Here is a 15,560-nt window from a genome sequence, read left to right as displayed (position 1 = left end):
AACGAAAATTGATATTGGGGGTTTTGCCGTTTACCCTGGAATTTTTTTATATTTTCCTGTGATGCGGGGGAAATGTATGTTTTCCACCGGTAGTCGATGATAAATCGCTCGGAACAACTCGACCAAAAGATTCTGCCTGACACCGACGTTACAGATATTTTCACTGATTCCAGTCATCAGGTTCTACCCTACAACATTTTTTTTTTCATCCCTTTGAAATTCACGGGCATTAGAAATATGATGGCTGACAGTTTAATTCTTCATTGATTTTTTTTTAATGTCTCGTTATTCAATTCCGAGCTTTCAATAATTGAAATGTTATATTCAGTTATAATCCGTTATAATTCGTTGTATAATTGATTAGCAAATAATTTCTAACAATTTTATTCAAACCAACTATTAAAATAATTGTCTTCCTCCTCTGTTGGCACCAGTTCACAACATTCAATTAATCCCGATAAAATTGAAGTGACGAGAGATGAATTTTCGCGTGCTGGTGTTATAACTGTAAAATAATTTCAATAAAACCGCGGTGTTCTCAGTTTCATTCGTTCTCTCTTCATCATTTATATATCGATTGAAAAACATTGTGATGCTGATTGGAATCGAGCGAGTTGTTACAACAATATACGCAGACTCGTGTTGCATTTTATTTTATATTTTTTTTTGTCGTTCCCCTTCTGGTGGACGGGGCGTCAGCTGCCCAACGTTATTGATACTACATTTATCCCGATTTGACGAATCGCCGTTGTAACCGCCGATCGAGGTAATGGTCCGAGGGATAGAGAGAGGAATACAGGGAAAAAAAAAAGTATATTAAATTCAAGTGGCCCCGAGAAAGAGAGAATTTATACCATCGGAGCGGGTATTTTCGCTCGCCTGATTCTGCCCTCTCGAGTATGAAGAAATCCCTTTATTTGTTCCATCGTGAAAACATATTTTTTCCCTGTGTTTTGATTTTCCTGAGAATCTCCTGAAGCGGATGTTTCATGCCCGAGTCCACTGAATCAATCGGCCCCATCGAATACCAGGTACGGGGGATGCCGGGCAATTCGATTGAAATAATTCATCTCAACAAGGTCAATCGACCCGCGACTCCTGGACATCCTCGACATCTGCTGGAGAATTTTTTTGGCATCCCCGTTACTTCACTCCGGCACTTACCATACCACGGCAACAGGGATCTGCAGTGTCTGTCACGAACTCGCGATCTGTGTTATCTCCTGAAGGTGCAGACCATCGCGGATTTCCGCGAGTTTTTGAATGGTCATCGATTTTTAGAGATTTTATCTCCGTTGCGAATTTAATCCAGTCTTAATAGAAGAATTGTATTTCCATAGATGCTCTGAATCAAACATAAAAATTATTAATTATAATCTCCGATGTAACGATTGGTATTAAAAAAAAAAATTTTATTCAGAAAAGATTATTCTTGCGAATAATTATTGCAAGTCAAGACTCGATAAGAATCTCCCATATCGCATCGATATAGAAGCCTCAAAGAATCGACATTGCTCTGCGAAAAAGTAGAATTGTTGAGTGGATGAGTGTGGGTGTGGGACTTGGGCCCTGGGCAAAGTGGGTGATGCCCCGACGAGGGAAAACGAGGGAGAAACCGAGCACACAGAGAAGAATGTAAAAACGAGCAAGTCTACCTGAACTCCTTACCCTCGGGATGCCCCTCTCCCCCATTGAGAGTGGGCCCCTCGAGGGTCGGCAGTTGAGGGCCCGTTGTGAGGGGCAAGAGAGGGGAGAAGCCAGGCGCATTCCAAAAGAGCGTTCTGCTCTACCCGAGACACTCGTTTTCCCATTGCCCCACCTCTTACCAACAATTCTCTCTTTCATCCCTGCGTCCCCCTTCCTCCAGGTCACCATCGTTCTCCATCTCGTTCATACCTCATGTTCTTAATATCCCCACTCGTTCGAGCCGTTTCTTCGGTACGGTTTTTCTCAGCTCTCATCCGGCTTGCCAGACGCACTCGGTTACGCGACAGCTCGGGTCGTTGGTCCTTTCATCAGTGAATTCATTAATTCAAATTAATAACGAATGAAGAATTAAAAGCGGGACGCACTGGTGGCACTATAATTTAGCCCTCAATTCGCGAGTTATGTGAATATACAAGTTGTGTTTAAAGATATTATTTTTAAATATAGACTACTCTCGTTTGAACCTGCGCAGTCATCGCGGTGGTCCATATTCTCATGCGCGGTGGTGATGCTGTCGTGATCCACGCGTGGGAAACCCGCTGGGTCGTCTAACGATCCATCGATTTTTCGTTTGAATCGTTTTTTTTTTTTCCGCCCAAAGCTATCGGTTCATCCGAGAAATGACCAAGAGGCCGAACAACTTGGGCCCCATCACCATGTGAAGGAGACGCGCTTGGTGTCCATTAACATCCCATCAATTACCAAAATTAGGTGTTATCCGAATTATCGATAAAGCGGTGAATAAATTTTTGAAAAAAACCCGTTAAAGAATTTTTGAAGAACCTGTTGACTGTGTTATCCATCGATTTCCGATCGAAAATGTCCCAGCGAGAGCCGTCCCCGGGGTGCAGTAGTGATAACGTTCAGAGGAATCCCAGGAAGCAGATGGACTCCATGGATCCTAATGATGAGGATACACCACGCCGAAGCAGAAGGAATCACCCAGTGGTGCAGGATCCACGTCGAAGTCCCACGGAGTCACCACTGGATCCGATGTTCGAGTCGATGAGACACCGATCACGGGGAAATCAGATTTACCCAGTGGAATCGACGTACAGTCCCGGTCGAATGATTCGCACCGATTTGCCGGAGGCAATTCCACCTGGGGGTCATATCGATTCAATGGATTCACCGAAATCCAGGGTGCAGTATCCACAGAGTCATCCTAACAATGCCCATTGTCAACGACTGCCCGCTGACACTGGCTACCTGCAGCATTTGATGAACGAACCCGAGGTGAATAGTGAAACTGGGAGAACCAGTCGTCGTCCGTGCACTATGGAGGATAGATATCGTCAGAAGCACTCGATCGATGAGAGATCAGTAAGCCCAACGTCGTCGTCAGACGCTACGGAAGTATTCACGTCGCCGAGACACTCGAGACACCGTCAGCACTCGTCACACCGTCACCGACTGGCCAATCAGTGCAAGGACACCATCTACCAGGCAACAATTTCTCCCCAGGTCCATCCATCTCCATCAGGAAGACACCGGCAGAATCACTGCCATCGGTACCACGAAATCGGTCAACCAACCTCTTGCTCACCGGTTTGTGATTCTGGAATAAAGGAGGACGATGGATCGTCATCTGCATTGTCTCATCATCGCGACAGATTCTCAAGTTGTGAAGACATCACTCTCTGTCCAACCAATGGAAATCAAACGAATCACGGAATTATTACCGATCATCATCGTATGAGCTCGGGTGTATCCTGCGAGTCATCGACATCATCACCGAGCATCAGAACTCGTGGTACCATTGAGCATTGCGTGACGGATAGGCATCGCAATCATCCACGGCATACACATGTGATACAACCCTACGCCCTCGATCATCCTCAGCGCGTGGAAACATCCCATCCAGAAACCAAGAGTCCACTGCTAATTAGCCTCGAAGGATTCCAAGTGAGTGATTAACGGTGTCTCAGTCTAATCTATTTTAAATATTCATAATCCGAATTTTTTATTCCTATTCTCATTCACATTTCCATTTCCTATTTCCATCATCAATCGAACATCAAACGCTCAATCCCAAATTTCCGGGATTCTATTAATTGTTGTATTATTAATTAACAGATTGCTGCCCCTCCTGGTAAGAAGTGTCAGTGCCACATTGACCACATCCAGCAGACACAGCACAACCAGGAGCAGATGCCCCAGCAGAATCAGATGCATCATCATCGTAATCTGTATCACGAGCACGAGCAGTTCAGTCAGGACAAGAGGGGTGGCCCCGAAGGGGAGGACAATGCTGATAACATGGCAGTTGTTGTCTCGAGGATTCATCAACCTCCTGCACTACCACCCAGACCACCACCCAGAACCAACAGAATATACGACACATCCGCTTATGACAATCGTAAGTCCATTCAATATTCCGATATCTCCATCACAACTCCAAGATATTATTCCGTTAAAATTCATCAATTCCCTGAAAAAATTCGGAATTCTATTTCCGCCTTGAAATAATAATTCATTACAATTAATTATCAATTACGAATACATATTTACATGAATTTCAATAATAATTATTTTAAATATCCATGAAGTTTAACTAATAGATTAAATAATTTAAAAAATCAGATAATCTCTGCAGTTAATTTTATTTAAAGAGGAAATTAATTTAAAATCACGAAAAATATTGCGTTAATGTTCACCGGATTAGAGTGAGTGATTACTCAGTTTTATTTGCACCCCGGAGAAATCCAATTTCCTTCATTCGATGTATTCAGGGTTCTCGTGGGGTAGAGCCGCTCATACCTTGTTGACAATGTCTCCACCCTCTTGATCTCCCCTTGCACTTTACGACCCCCTGATCTCAGCCCCTCGCGAACGTGTCACCCCGTAGTAACGGGATTAATAGTGGGGCCCAGGGGGTGACGGGGGAATGGGTGTCGATGCAACGAATGTTGTAAGACAAAGATCAAGTGCTTGACTCCGTACTCACCACCCCTCATTCAAAAGTCAATAGCGTACATTAAGAGTATGTATACATGACACCTAGGTGATTGCAAATAAGAATTCTGAGATATCGGTGATGGAAAAAATTTAGACTAGAGAGCCGGGGGGTTCCGGGAATTTATAGCGTTGTAAATTCATAGGTCGATTGATTTTCTAATGATTTTCCATCGATTTCCCATGAAAATCATTATTATGGAAAGCTGGAGGAAATTATGTGGTGATTTTCCAGTGGTTGCGACACCATCGACTGTCGCCGTTACTCGAGTAATCTGCCCTATCCATCCGCGATATTCCCCACGATTTTCCCCTTTGAAAAAAATCATCCCCTCGTGACAACAAGTTTACCCCTCGTCTCTGCAGAGTCGCCCTCGTCGCCTTGACTCCCACGTATCGACCAGGTCTTGATGGGTCTGGGCGCGCGCAAAACCCTGATAAAGATGAGCCCATGTTCCATGGTGACGACGGACGTGTTTGACGCTCCGGGATTGAATAGTTCATAATGTGAATAGTCATGAGTATAAAAATTTGGCAATCGTGTTGGTTGAATCGATTGAAATCAGAATCAGTTGGTAATTCGGTGATTGATCAATGGACACGTGCGAGTGATTGAATTCAATTGAATTCGAGTGCTATCAGATGTTGACAACTGATTTGATATCCCTGAAGTGGAAGTATGGCACGAGGTAAATACTGCCAGTCTCAAGGATGTACTTATCGATAAATTCAATCGATACGGGGAACGTAAGTTCAATACCTGAAGACGAATCATCATCATCCGATAATAGAAAAATGGACAGTTATCCGGTACTGCAAATAGTACGATGTCGACTTGGTCCAGATGCACCCGTGGATGGTGTTGTTGGATATCCATTCGCCGTATCACCGCATTCCCACTCTCATTTATCGAGAAATGGAAATCACGCACATTTGTCGAGGAATCACTATCGACATCCATGCGGTACGTCGGTGTAATTTCCCATGACTTCCGAGAACTTTTCAATATTTCAACATCGGGGACTCGTAGTTTTTGTTGTGCCAAATGCACGTGGGAATATCTCAGGGATTGGGGGAAAAATTGTTATTTTTTTTCTCTTCGGGGGAGTCAATGGAGCAGGTAGAAAATCGGTAACAAGGAAATGGTGGAGCAGGTAGTTGGAGCTGAAAGAGGAACCGAAATGCCGATGCAATCTGTCTCGCTTCCCTGATTTTGCGCCTTTGACCTGGACACAATGTTTTTACCGCCAACCTTTGGGCCTTTTTTTGGGGGGACAATGTTTATGTCACTGTGGGCTCTGTCCTAATCGTTTTGCTCAACCTATTCGGGTTTTTTTTTTTCAGGCACTGATAATGGGGATGGTGGCTGCTGCAAGAAGTATGTGGTCTTGTGCTGTCTCTGTGGGGCTCTCAGTGCTGCTGTTGGCAGTCTATTCCTTGCTGTTCATGCTGTTTTGTCCGCTCACACTGCCAGTCTCATGCATTTCGAGACTGTGCCTTCCTATATCCCTGGCACAATGGTTAGTATAATAATGCAACTGGGGGGACTATTCCGTATCACGGGGGGACTAAATGCCTTCTTCATTTCAGCTCATACTCATGGGTTTCTTCACAATGCTCCTCGCCAGGCGGAAGCATCGATACGGTCTTCTGGTAAGAATTATGGAATTTATAAATTTCTCAATTGATTGGAATAATTAATTAACATCCAAGATTTAACTCTGTCGGATTTTTAGGATTAATGGGATTTTTAAAATTCATTTATCTAGTTCTTCACGGATAAAAATGGTTGAAGAGAAAAAATGATTTTATTCGACTTTCAGATGAAGGTCTGCGGCTCGGTCGGGGTTGTTTGCGCCCTGGTGTGCGTTCTCGTGACAGTAACGACAACGGTTGTCCACATGTCCAAGTTACAGAGCCTCCGTGAGTGCGTGTACACAGCAAGAGCGAGGTATTGTTAGCCATTGAAACCATAATCTTCAATAAACCGTAAACAGGGTTACTCTCCCCTCAGCATTGGCATTGGCAATGAGCGAGGTGAAAAAAATAGTGGCCACAAAAAAACCCTCTTTACACTCGAATTGTCATGCTAATTACCTTGACAATGCTCAGACCTGGGGGCAGCCACGATTTCACGCCTCGCGTAATGAGGTGCCCTGTCTGCACAACTCTCAATTCACTGAGGGATACATTAATCAATTAATCGTGAATATCTTCGAATCGATAGCAGATATTAAAATTGTCGTTAAGACTTTTTCCATCGAGTTGAATGAGATCTACAAAAAAGCTCGAATAAAAAATCGGCTATCTCCCCCAGTTGCAGAGATATTCTCGAAAAACTCACGCATTGCCTGAATCGACTTATTCTTCTGGTTTTTACAACGCAATCCAATACAGTCGATGTTATTTATGGTGTTCCAGATCCTGCACGTGTTATGGTACATCTCAAAGTAGAAGCGAAGATACTGGGGTTCTCTTCGAAGGTACACCCCACTGTGAGGCTGTGCATGGGGCCCTTTATGCCTGCTTGAGAGCTTTATTCGGTGTTTCAGTTGCTGGTATACTGGCATGCATATTCTCCTGCATGCTGGTGTACCAGTTGCTCAGCCATGAGAAGAAAAAAATGTATTGGGAGCAGCTGGAACTGAGGTTTTTTCTCAATCTTAATTACAACTATTATAATTTTTTTTTTACCACGTGTTATTAACGATAATGATTTCCAGATGTAGATCACTGTACGGTCAGGGGGGTGGGGCGCCTGTTGGTGGAACAACAGCAGGTTCTTGTGGATGCTGCAACGACTGCGGTGGTGTTAGTCCCTGGTGGGCACAAACCCCTGGGAATTTGTACACTCCAAATCCTGATTTGGCCCCGTCTAGGTAATCCTACTCTACTAACTTCTCATGCACGGTGTTCTGATAAATTTCCCAATATTCTAGACAGTTCTTTTTTTTTTTTCATTATCTGTAGTTAATAGTTGAGATTCCTGGAATTAACATACTTTATCAGCGGTTCACCGGGTGGTTATCGGTTTTTAATGGCTGCCGCTTGGGAAATTAATTTTAATTCACGCTCATTGATACACGGATGGAGAAATTCCACTGAACCTTGCGCTTTCTTCAATAGATTTTATTAAATATCTGCTGTACTTTCATTGCAAGATTTATTAGTTCTTTCGTTTTTTTGGATTTTAGTACGAGAAAGAAATGACGCGCTGGAAAAATATATATAATTAGTGAATAATAATGGAAATTGAATATTTAATAGTTTTGAGTAAATGAGATGTGTAGATTTCTTCGGGTGGAATTTCTTTCCTGTAATTTTTATAAATGCACGTGGGAAATTAGCGGAAATTTTGGATTAATTATTTAACAAGATGATTCCCTCTTCACCACGTCTCCACTAACTTTGCTTTCTACCCCTTGATGATAGAAGATGGCGGCTGCCTTGGTCACGCTCACGGGGTCCAGCACCGAGTCCTGACTCGAACTATGGCTTTCATGCACAGTCCCTCAGACACGCGAATGAATTAAATGAGCAATCGCGCGATGTCACAACAGCAATATCAGCACCCTATGGTTTCATCGACTCACGTCAATCAGCCGGCCCCTACTCCGTCCTCAATCCTCAAAATAATTCCTACACACCTAGTACAGCGTCATACAGTGTCTTGGAGGCACCGGTTCCCCTTTGGGGACCTCCACCACCGTACAGTGATCCCAATAGTCCAGCTAGGAGACCGCAGATTGTTGAGCCCAAGGGTTCATCATCTGGTGGCTCATCCTCGGGCATACCGACAACCCCAGCTGGAGGGGCAATTGCCACACCCTCGAGGTTGGCCAGTGTCAAGAGGACTGGGGATAATTTTGAGAGCAGCGAAGGTTTGTACATGATTTTTCAAATCCAGATGAATTATTAAAAAAAATTCACCTCAGAGATCTATAGAAATCTCGCGTTCCCATTTCCCCCTGTGAACACTCCCCTCCAGAAAAATAAGTGACTCTCTCTCCCTCCAGATCACAACGTTCAAAGGACTCCTCAGCACTGCGCACCAACTGACAATTACGAGAATACAGAGGAGTTGTCCCCTCCGGAGCTGGAGTGTACGGGGGTTCATGAGAGTACAACAATGAAGGCGCGTCGATCTAGAAGAGCTCTTAAGGGAGTGGAGAACGATGCGTTCCAGCAGGAGCAGAATCACCAACTGTCCTCGACGAAACAATCGGAGAGTGAACTCTACTTCGGGGATGTGTCCTCGTGCTGCGGCCCTGAGAGCAGTTTGTACGAGATGGCAGTGGAGAAGGAGTTGAACTCGAGAATGGATCAGGATGATCTCCAGCAGAAGGAGTACATGGCCTCGAGGATGAGTAAGCACAGGCTGTCGAAAAGGAATCGTCTGCCTCTGCCTCTGCCACCGGGTCAGGCATCGCCTCATCAGGAACTGCTGGATGGTAATAATGACAGGAATTATACCAATGGAGAGGAGTCTCTGGCATCGTCAGGGGCTTTTTTAGCTCCTGATGCTCAGTATGAAGTGATACAGCAAGGCGCAAGGTATGGATTCTACGCCAGAAAACCTGAGGAGGAGTTCCGAGAACCTCCAGCTGGCTACGGATTTTACAGGGATGCACCTGAAACTGATAACTCCATTCGTGAATACAGGTCGAGGGACGACGATAGCCAGCAGTCCCAAGAGGATTTGGGTATCGATAAATTAGGAAGGAGAGAGCATCAGTGTTGCTCTAATAGTGTCAATGATCTTGAAACGGAATGGCAGAGTGTCGAGCAGAAATTAAAATCCGATGATGGAGTTTGCCCGATTAATGTTTAAAGACTGGGAGGAAAACAGTGAAATTTTGGAGACTGGTGGATTGTTGTCTTTAGGGGAAGTTTAACCGATTTTTCAGGGACACTGCCCTTTGGAAATTTTTTGAGATATCTTCGGAATTGGGGATAAAATGAAATCGAGTTTGTTTCTGGTGATTTTGGTGCGGGTATTGAAAGATAAATCGGTGAAGACGAAATGCGTGTATTTAAAACTGAAATGTTTACATAAAAAATCGAGGGTTGACTCGACTAAAGTTGTTCGGGGTGTCAGAATCCCCCCGGAATTTCGTGAGAGAAATTTTCTTGCCATACTTTTGAATTTTAATCGGTGAAAATCTGTGAATTGAAAGAAATGAGAATGAAGAATGTAAGAGAAAAATCGATTATGATAAAAAGATTTCTGAGAGCACCGAAAATTTTCGCGAAAAATGAACGGTGTGTTGTTGACTTCTCTGAAACAGAGATATTAGATAAAAAATAAAAAAATTAAAGAGTAAAGCTGTTTAAAAGCTCACGACGATGAGGAGAAACTCCTGATTGCCATTGTAGTATTGCACTTGTAGAAATTTCGAATGTAGTTAATGAGCAACAATAATGCCAATCGAAATGAGTCACGAAGGCGAGCAATGCCCGCCGATGGACCAAGGACAATACCAATATGGAACAAATAACATTAACCGGATAACAAATCATTAATGTAATGTACTCTTATTATCCTTAAATGGTGATTGTCGCACAAAGAAATCCCACAATCTGACAATGCGTATTAAAGTACACGAATTCGTAATTTTACAGAGAACCGTTGACACTCATATTTTGTAACAAATTGACTGATGAATAAATAGAGAATATAGAGCCCGCTGATGAGGGGATAGAGGTATAAGAAATCATTAAATTAAAATATCGAGAATTTCGATGCGCGTGTTCGGAGTCTTGCAATAGTTTAACGTTGAATACTATCGTTATTAAGCTAAAGTGTACCTTCACGTAGGCTTTCGATCGGAGAGCGTGCGATCAGTGTAGATGTAATTTAAAAAATAAAGTGAATTTCTTTTGTAAGTTTTTTTCTCTTTATTCGAACAAAATCCACTGGATCCATTTTTTTAAATCCACAAACACTTTCCGTCAATGATCTATTTCCATTCCTCTTTCATTTGATTTTTATTATTTTATTTCAGGGGATAAAGAAATTAAATGTTGTTACGACTGGTATTTTATTTAGGGGAAGTAGAATATTTTGGAATGAGATGAGAGGCAGGCGGATTTGTCTAGGAATTTAGCTTCTTCTGGAGGTTTTTCAATGGATTAATTTTTTTTTATTGCCATTCAAAGAAAATCAATTTGGTGATCCCTCATGGGTTATTTGTCTGGTCTGCACACACTTAATAGTGCATACCATCTTGTTTTATCGGCAGATGTGGGGTCAGACGAGCGCGTGGCACACGCGCCCCAAAACTCTCCAACGGTCGCAACAGCTGCTTGGAAAATTGTGAATACACTCGATGTAACAGAAGTTCCGATTCACCGATGTAATTGTCTCCTGGTTGTATTGATGGGCCGTTTTCTGTCGATTCAAATGAAAAAAAAATCGATTCGATTTGATGAGCGATCGGCGATACGGAAATGAGACGATTTCCATCAGGTCGAAGACCGAAGAAAATCCCCCATAACTCCATATTCCTCCCAACAAAATTCCAAGATTCAAATATCACGACAAATAATTTATTTTCACAACAAAAAATTTCGAGTCTAATTAATCGAAAGTCTAATTAAATGAGATAGAGTTGAGACTAAATTGTGAAGTAACAAAGTGGATTTAAAACGAATCCTGAAAGTATACATGTGCGTCCGTTGTGGATTGTGAAAAGTGGGCCCGATGGGGGCTGAGGGGAGAAGTAAGGGGAAAAGGGGACACCGGGCCCCATGACTGGTACCCTGTGACAAGCAACCCCTCAGCAAGCCACACGGAAACCGTCATTTTAACATTGCAGCTGCCTCCGCTCTTGTGTCCCGCCACTGGTCGTTTTTCTTTTCAGTGCGCCTCCAACATTCCACCAGTGCACACATCGATCCGGAGTCTCATGGCTCTTTGTTTCCAATCCAATCATCAACAACTGGAATTTATCGGTGATCAAGTTCAATCGGAAAATGTGCAGCAAAGTGTTCAGTGATTCATCGAGACGGATCACTCCACAGGTGCAGTCCGTTGTTCTCGCCCTGGAGACCTGGAGGAGAATATCCTTCATCAGCAGTGCACTGGTGATCGTCATCCCCAAGTGATGTGATCCATCTAAAAATCTTGGCGCAATTAACAAAAAAAAAAAAATCCTGTTTGATAAATTATTACAGATGTTTAACAAATCGACTTGAGCAATCGGCAATTATCGGTTATTTGCAGTGATTGGACTTTGTGGTGTTGATTAGCGATTTTAATCAAGGAAAATTAATAGAATAAATGATGGCGGAGACAAGTTCGCCGACTGCAGTCCATTGCTACACGAATCCGTCGTTCTGCCGTCGATCTGAATTCGTGCCAGATCACGATGACGACGAGCTACCACCCCCACCGGGTTTTCAACCCGACGATTTGCCCCCACCACCTCCGCTAACGGTACCAATACCGATAAAAACACCGTCAAACTACCCGTCGAGATACGGCCACACGAATCCCGTTCTGAGTCGCGTCGATCCAGACGCCATCGATGTCGACAGATACGAGAAGACAACGGAGAGAAACTGTTATCACGACGAGACAGGGAGAAATGAGACACAGGGACGTCGCGTTATCTACGACAGAAATACAAAGTCACGGTATGAATACATCGACGATGATGAACCACCTCCGCACCCTCGTCTCCAGCGACGAGCATCGCTTACGCGATTTGAGATGATGACGCAGCGTCAGGATCAAAATTTTACACGTCAGGCTAGCTATCATGGTCATCACTACCGAACCACCTCCAACATCGAGGAAATGGGCCCCAGGGTACGACGAATTCGTCAGGACGGGAGTGACGTTGTTCGTTATGGACTGGTGCCCGCAGACGAGGCCAACGTCGACTGCGACTCTTCACCTCTTCTCGGCGTTGGTCAAGTTTCCCCGAGGGGTACGTCACCCCGAAATTTCTATTTTTTTTTCTTCTTCGATTGATTAATCTCGCGTTTAACAATCGGTTAATTCGCCATTAAACCTAACGGATTGATTGATCGAATTTCAAATCTGCGGAGAGAAAAATTTCTAGACATTTCCGTTATCTTTTCGTGAACGACTTCCTCTCGTTCAGTTTAATACTAAGTACCGTGTAATTATGTGGTACGCTCAATTTTTCGATTATTCAAGGGGTAATGTTTCAGGACGTTATGGAAGGGTGCCCATGCAGGACGAGGAGCCTCCCCTGTTGCCTGAGCGCAATGGAAGGGATCGGGAATTGCGGGATAATGCGTCGAAAAATAATCTGGCAACGCAGAGGCTACATGCCATGTTGACAACACCCAGGAAGAGATCGAGGTCCGAAGAGAGGAATCTATCACCAGGAAGGGCCACTCCCAGATTTACACCCCCCGTCAGCGCTAACAATTCACCTGCAGGTTAATTCATTTTTTTTCAGGGCACAACTCAAAAATTACATTTAATCCAATTACTATTATTAATTGACACCGAAATATTTCGCACTCTCAATCATTTCTTATAATAATAAATCAATAATTATCATTAATGAATTGATTAATCGATGGAATATTGAAAATCAGAAATTAATTAATTAAACTTCACTTTTTCCCATGGAAATATTCGTATGAGTATAAAGACATTATATTAATTCTGGAATTTTACTGATTACCTTTCTGTGAAACAGGTCGTGGAGTAGTTCCAGGTTCTAGCCGACGAGGAACTCCTGTCGGCACACCCCAACGTGCGCTTTCCCCGAATAGAACCCCTCTGACATCGACACCCAATAAAGACAGTCCATCGGCGCGCAGATGTCTTCCGTTGAATGAGCAACAGGAATTGGGAAATTACGGAAGGATGCGTTACGGTTCGCGACGTGAGGGGTCAGGGTCTCTAGCAACATCGCCGATTGAATTATCATCGAGATTTGGTGAGCCACCACCGAGATATGCATTCGTCGAATCACCGGAGTCCATCCCCATGGTGATAGGATCCCCCAAGTACCAGGTCCTGTCTCAAACACCCAAAAGAGGTGGCTATACAAGTGTCGAGAGTGCATTCATCGCCAGAACAGCTGTTGTAAGTTATCTCTCTTATCTGAGAATTCTTTCATGATCGGAAAATGACTTCCAATTTTTAAATTCAATTGAATTCTCTCTTCCCATTAATTTTAATGGATTAATTGAATTTAAATCCATTACTTTCATTCGTTTTCTCATAACATTTTGAATTCTTGAGTTTACTAGATGTTTTTAATCAATTTTTAATCAATGAAAATTCATTTATAAACAGGTACCACCCCTTTCCCCACAAATCAGCGAAGCTAACACAACATTGATAAGTGGAACTGAAAAAGAAGAGAGAAAACGTGCCCCATTGCTGCTGATTCTCGTTGGAATTTTAACATGCGGACTGGCTCTGTATTTTTCATGGTCCCAAGGAAGAAAGTGAGTGAACAATTTTCATTTCTAGAAATTCCATTTCACTCCATGATCGAACATTTGTAAATCAATTTTAGAGGCGATTAATTTAATCTCTTAATTTATGATGCAGATACTATTTGGACAGCGCTGCAGGCTGCGGACTATGCTGTACACTGGCGGGTGCCTGCAGAAGTTTGAGAAGAACCTGGACAGGTTTGGGCCTTGCAGGATTATCCGCAGTGAGTTGTTTGGGATTGCTTCTTCTAGCCACTAAACAACCCCGTCCAGGAACTCCCCTGCACGATGTAACAGCTGGAGCACTTTGTGGTGTGTCCCTGCTAGGAGCTGGACTGGCCCTGCTAGCCCTTCTGGGCCCCAGATGCACTCTCAGTCGACACAGACGAGTCCACTCATGGATACCAAATTTTTCCGCCTGATTCAATACCAATTCTCAATCCAAATCTATCCTCTACCGTGCATTTTAATTAGTCATTTGAATTACGATATTTTTTTTACGTCAATTTTTTGTAATGAAACTTCTAATAATAAGTTGTATAATGTCAAATAAACTCTCTAATTAATTATTAATTTAAGATTCCGGGGTGAATCATTTCGAAGATCTCTGTAGTACCGTAAACATGGAGTATGACATTTTCAAGAGCTGGGGAAAATGATTTTATGATAAAAATGATAATACAGTCAGAAGAAATTCAACCGAAAAAACCAGAACTGAAATGCAATCGAGACGTTCTTCTATTTTTATTTCCGAGGGAAACTGAGTTGTGGTTTAATATTAAATTTCTTCGTATGCTGCTCTAAAGAAATATTACATACTTTACCGAAAGAATCCAAGGATAGAACGATGAGATATCCACTGACGAATCTGACAGGTCTCAAAGTCCGAATCATCATCAACATGAGATTTTTTTTTGCCCGATTGCTCAAAAGGTACCACTTGGTTTCAAAAATACTCTCAATCAAACTCTCGCACTGAAACAATTCTATTAAGAATTCCCCTAAGAAATTACTACGCATTAAATTACTTGGATCGTTGCCTCGTTTCCAGCAGCGCAGGATATGAATATCTGTAAGAGCATGCAGGAGACGTACAGGAAGAGCATCAAGAATTGCACTGAGAACAGAGGCATCTGAGAAATAAGAAAAACACTAACGCATATTATAATCAAACTCGCCGCGTATTGTATAAATATTACGACCGTGAAGATAGAATTTATTCTCCTAGCTATTCTGAAACAAAAAGTTTTAATATAATCCCCGAAAATTCGTATTCCAAAATTCTATAGACATTAGGAATTAATACTGGAATATAGCTCGATGATACTTGATGCACTCAACGATACGAATTTCGTAATTTTTTGATAAATCTCCGAACTCACTGGTCACCCGATGCAGTCTCCACTTGAGAATATTGAACTGGGCGCATATTTGGATCATAAATCCAGGAATAAGGGTGTCGAAGC

At 42.8% G+C, this 15,560-nt stretch overlaps 2 protein-coding genes across 3 annotated transcripts; both read left to right on the top strand.

Annotated features, from left to right (window-relative positions):
- The first annotated feature begins 2,170 nt into the window (after window positions 1–2,170).
- On the top strand, window positions 2,171–10,501 carry LOC105269488 (uncharacterized). 2 transcript variants are annotated; one of them, XM_011309784.1, is made up of 9 exons: window positions 2,171–3,612; window positions 3,784–4,066; window positions 6,007–6,182; window positions 6,253–6,315; window positions 6,486–6,613; window positions 7,084–7,311; window positions 7,386–7,541; window positions 8,098–8,543; window positions 8,679–10,501. In XM_011309784.1, exons 1-9 carry the CDS (start codon window positions 2,527–2,529, stop codon window positions 9,491–9,493), a joined length of 3,381 nt encoding a protein of 1,126 aa, XP_011308086.1. In that variant the 5' UTR covers window positions 2,171–2,526; the 3' UTR covers window positions 9,494–10,501. The 2 variants fall into 2 exon arrangements, with proteins under 2 accessions (XP_011308086.1, XP_011308085.1); XM_011309783.1 differs by having other exon boundaries at window positions 8,095–8,543.
- Window positions 10,502–11,800: 1,299 nt separating this feature from the next.
- Window positions 11,801–14,585, top strand: spdo (sanpodo). Its single transcript, XM_011309780.1, has 5 exons — window positions 11,801–12,596; window positions 12,844–13,077; window positions 13,344–13,735; window positions 13,949–14,103; window positions 14,210–14,585. The coding sequence occupies exons 1-5, from the start codon at window positions 11,945–11,947 to the stop codon at window positions 14,514–14,516; spliced, it is 1,740 nt and encodes a 579-aa protein (XP_011308082.1). The 5' UTR covers window positions 11,801–11,944; the 3' UTR covers window positions 14,517–14,585.
- The last annotated feature ends 975 nt before the right edge of the window (window positions 14,586–15,560 follow it).

This window comes from Fopius arisanus, unplaced genomic scaffold (genome assembly GCF_000806365.1).
Source record: "Fopius arisanus strain USDA-PBARC FA_bdor unplaced genomic scaffold, ASM80636v1 scaffold00070, whole genome shotgun sequence".
NCBI classification, from domain to species: domain Eukaryota; kingdom Metazoa; phylum Arthropoda; class Insecta; order Hymenoptera; family Braconidae; genus Fopius; species Fopius arisanus.
Note: the sequence above shows the minus strand (reverse complement) of the source record. Positions and strands in the feature narration are given on the sequence as shown.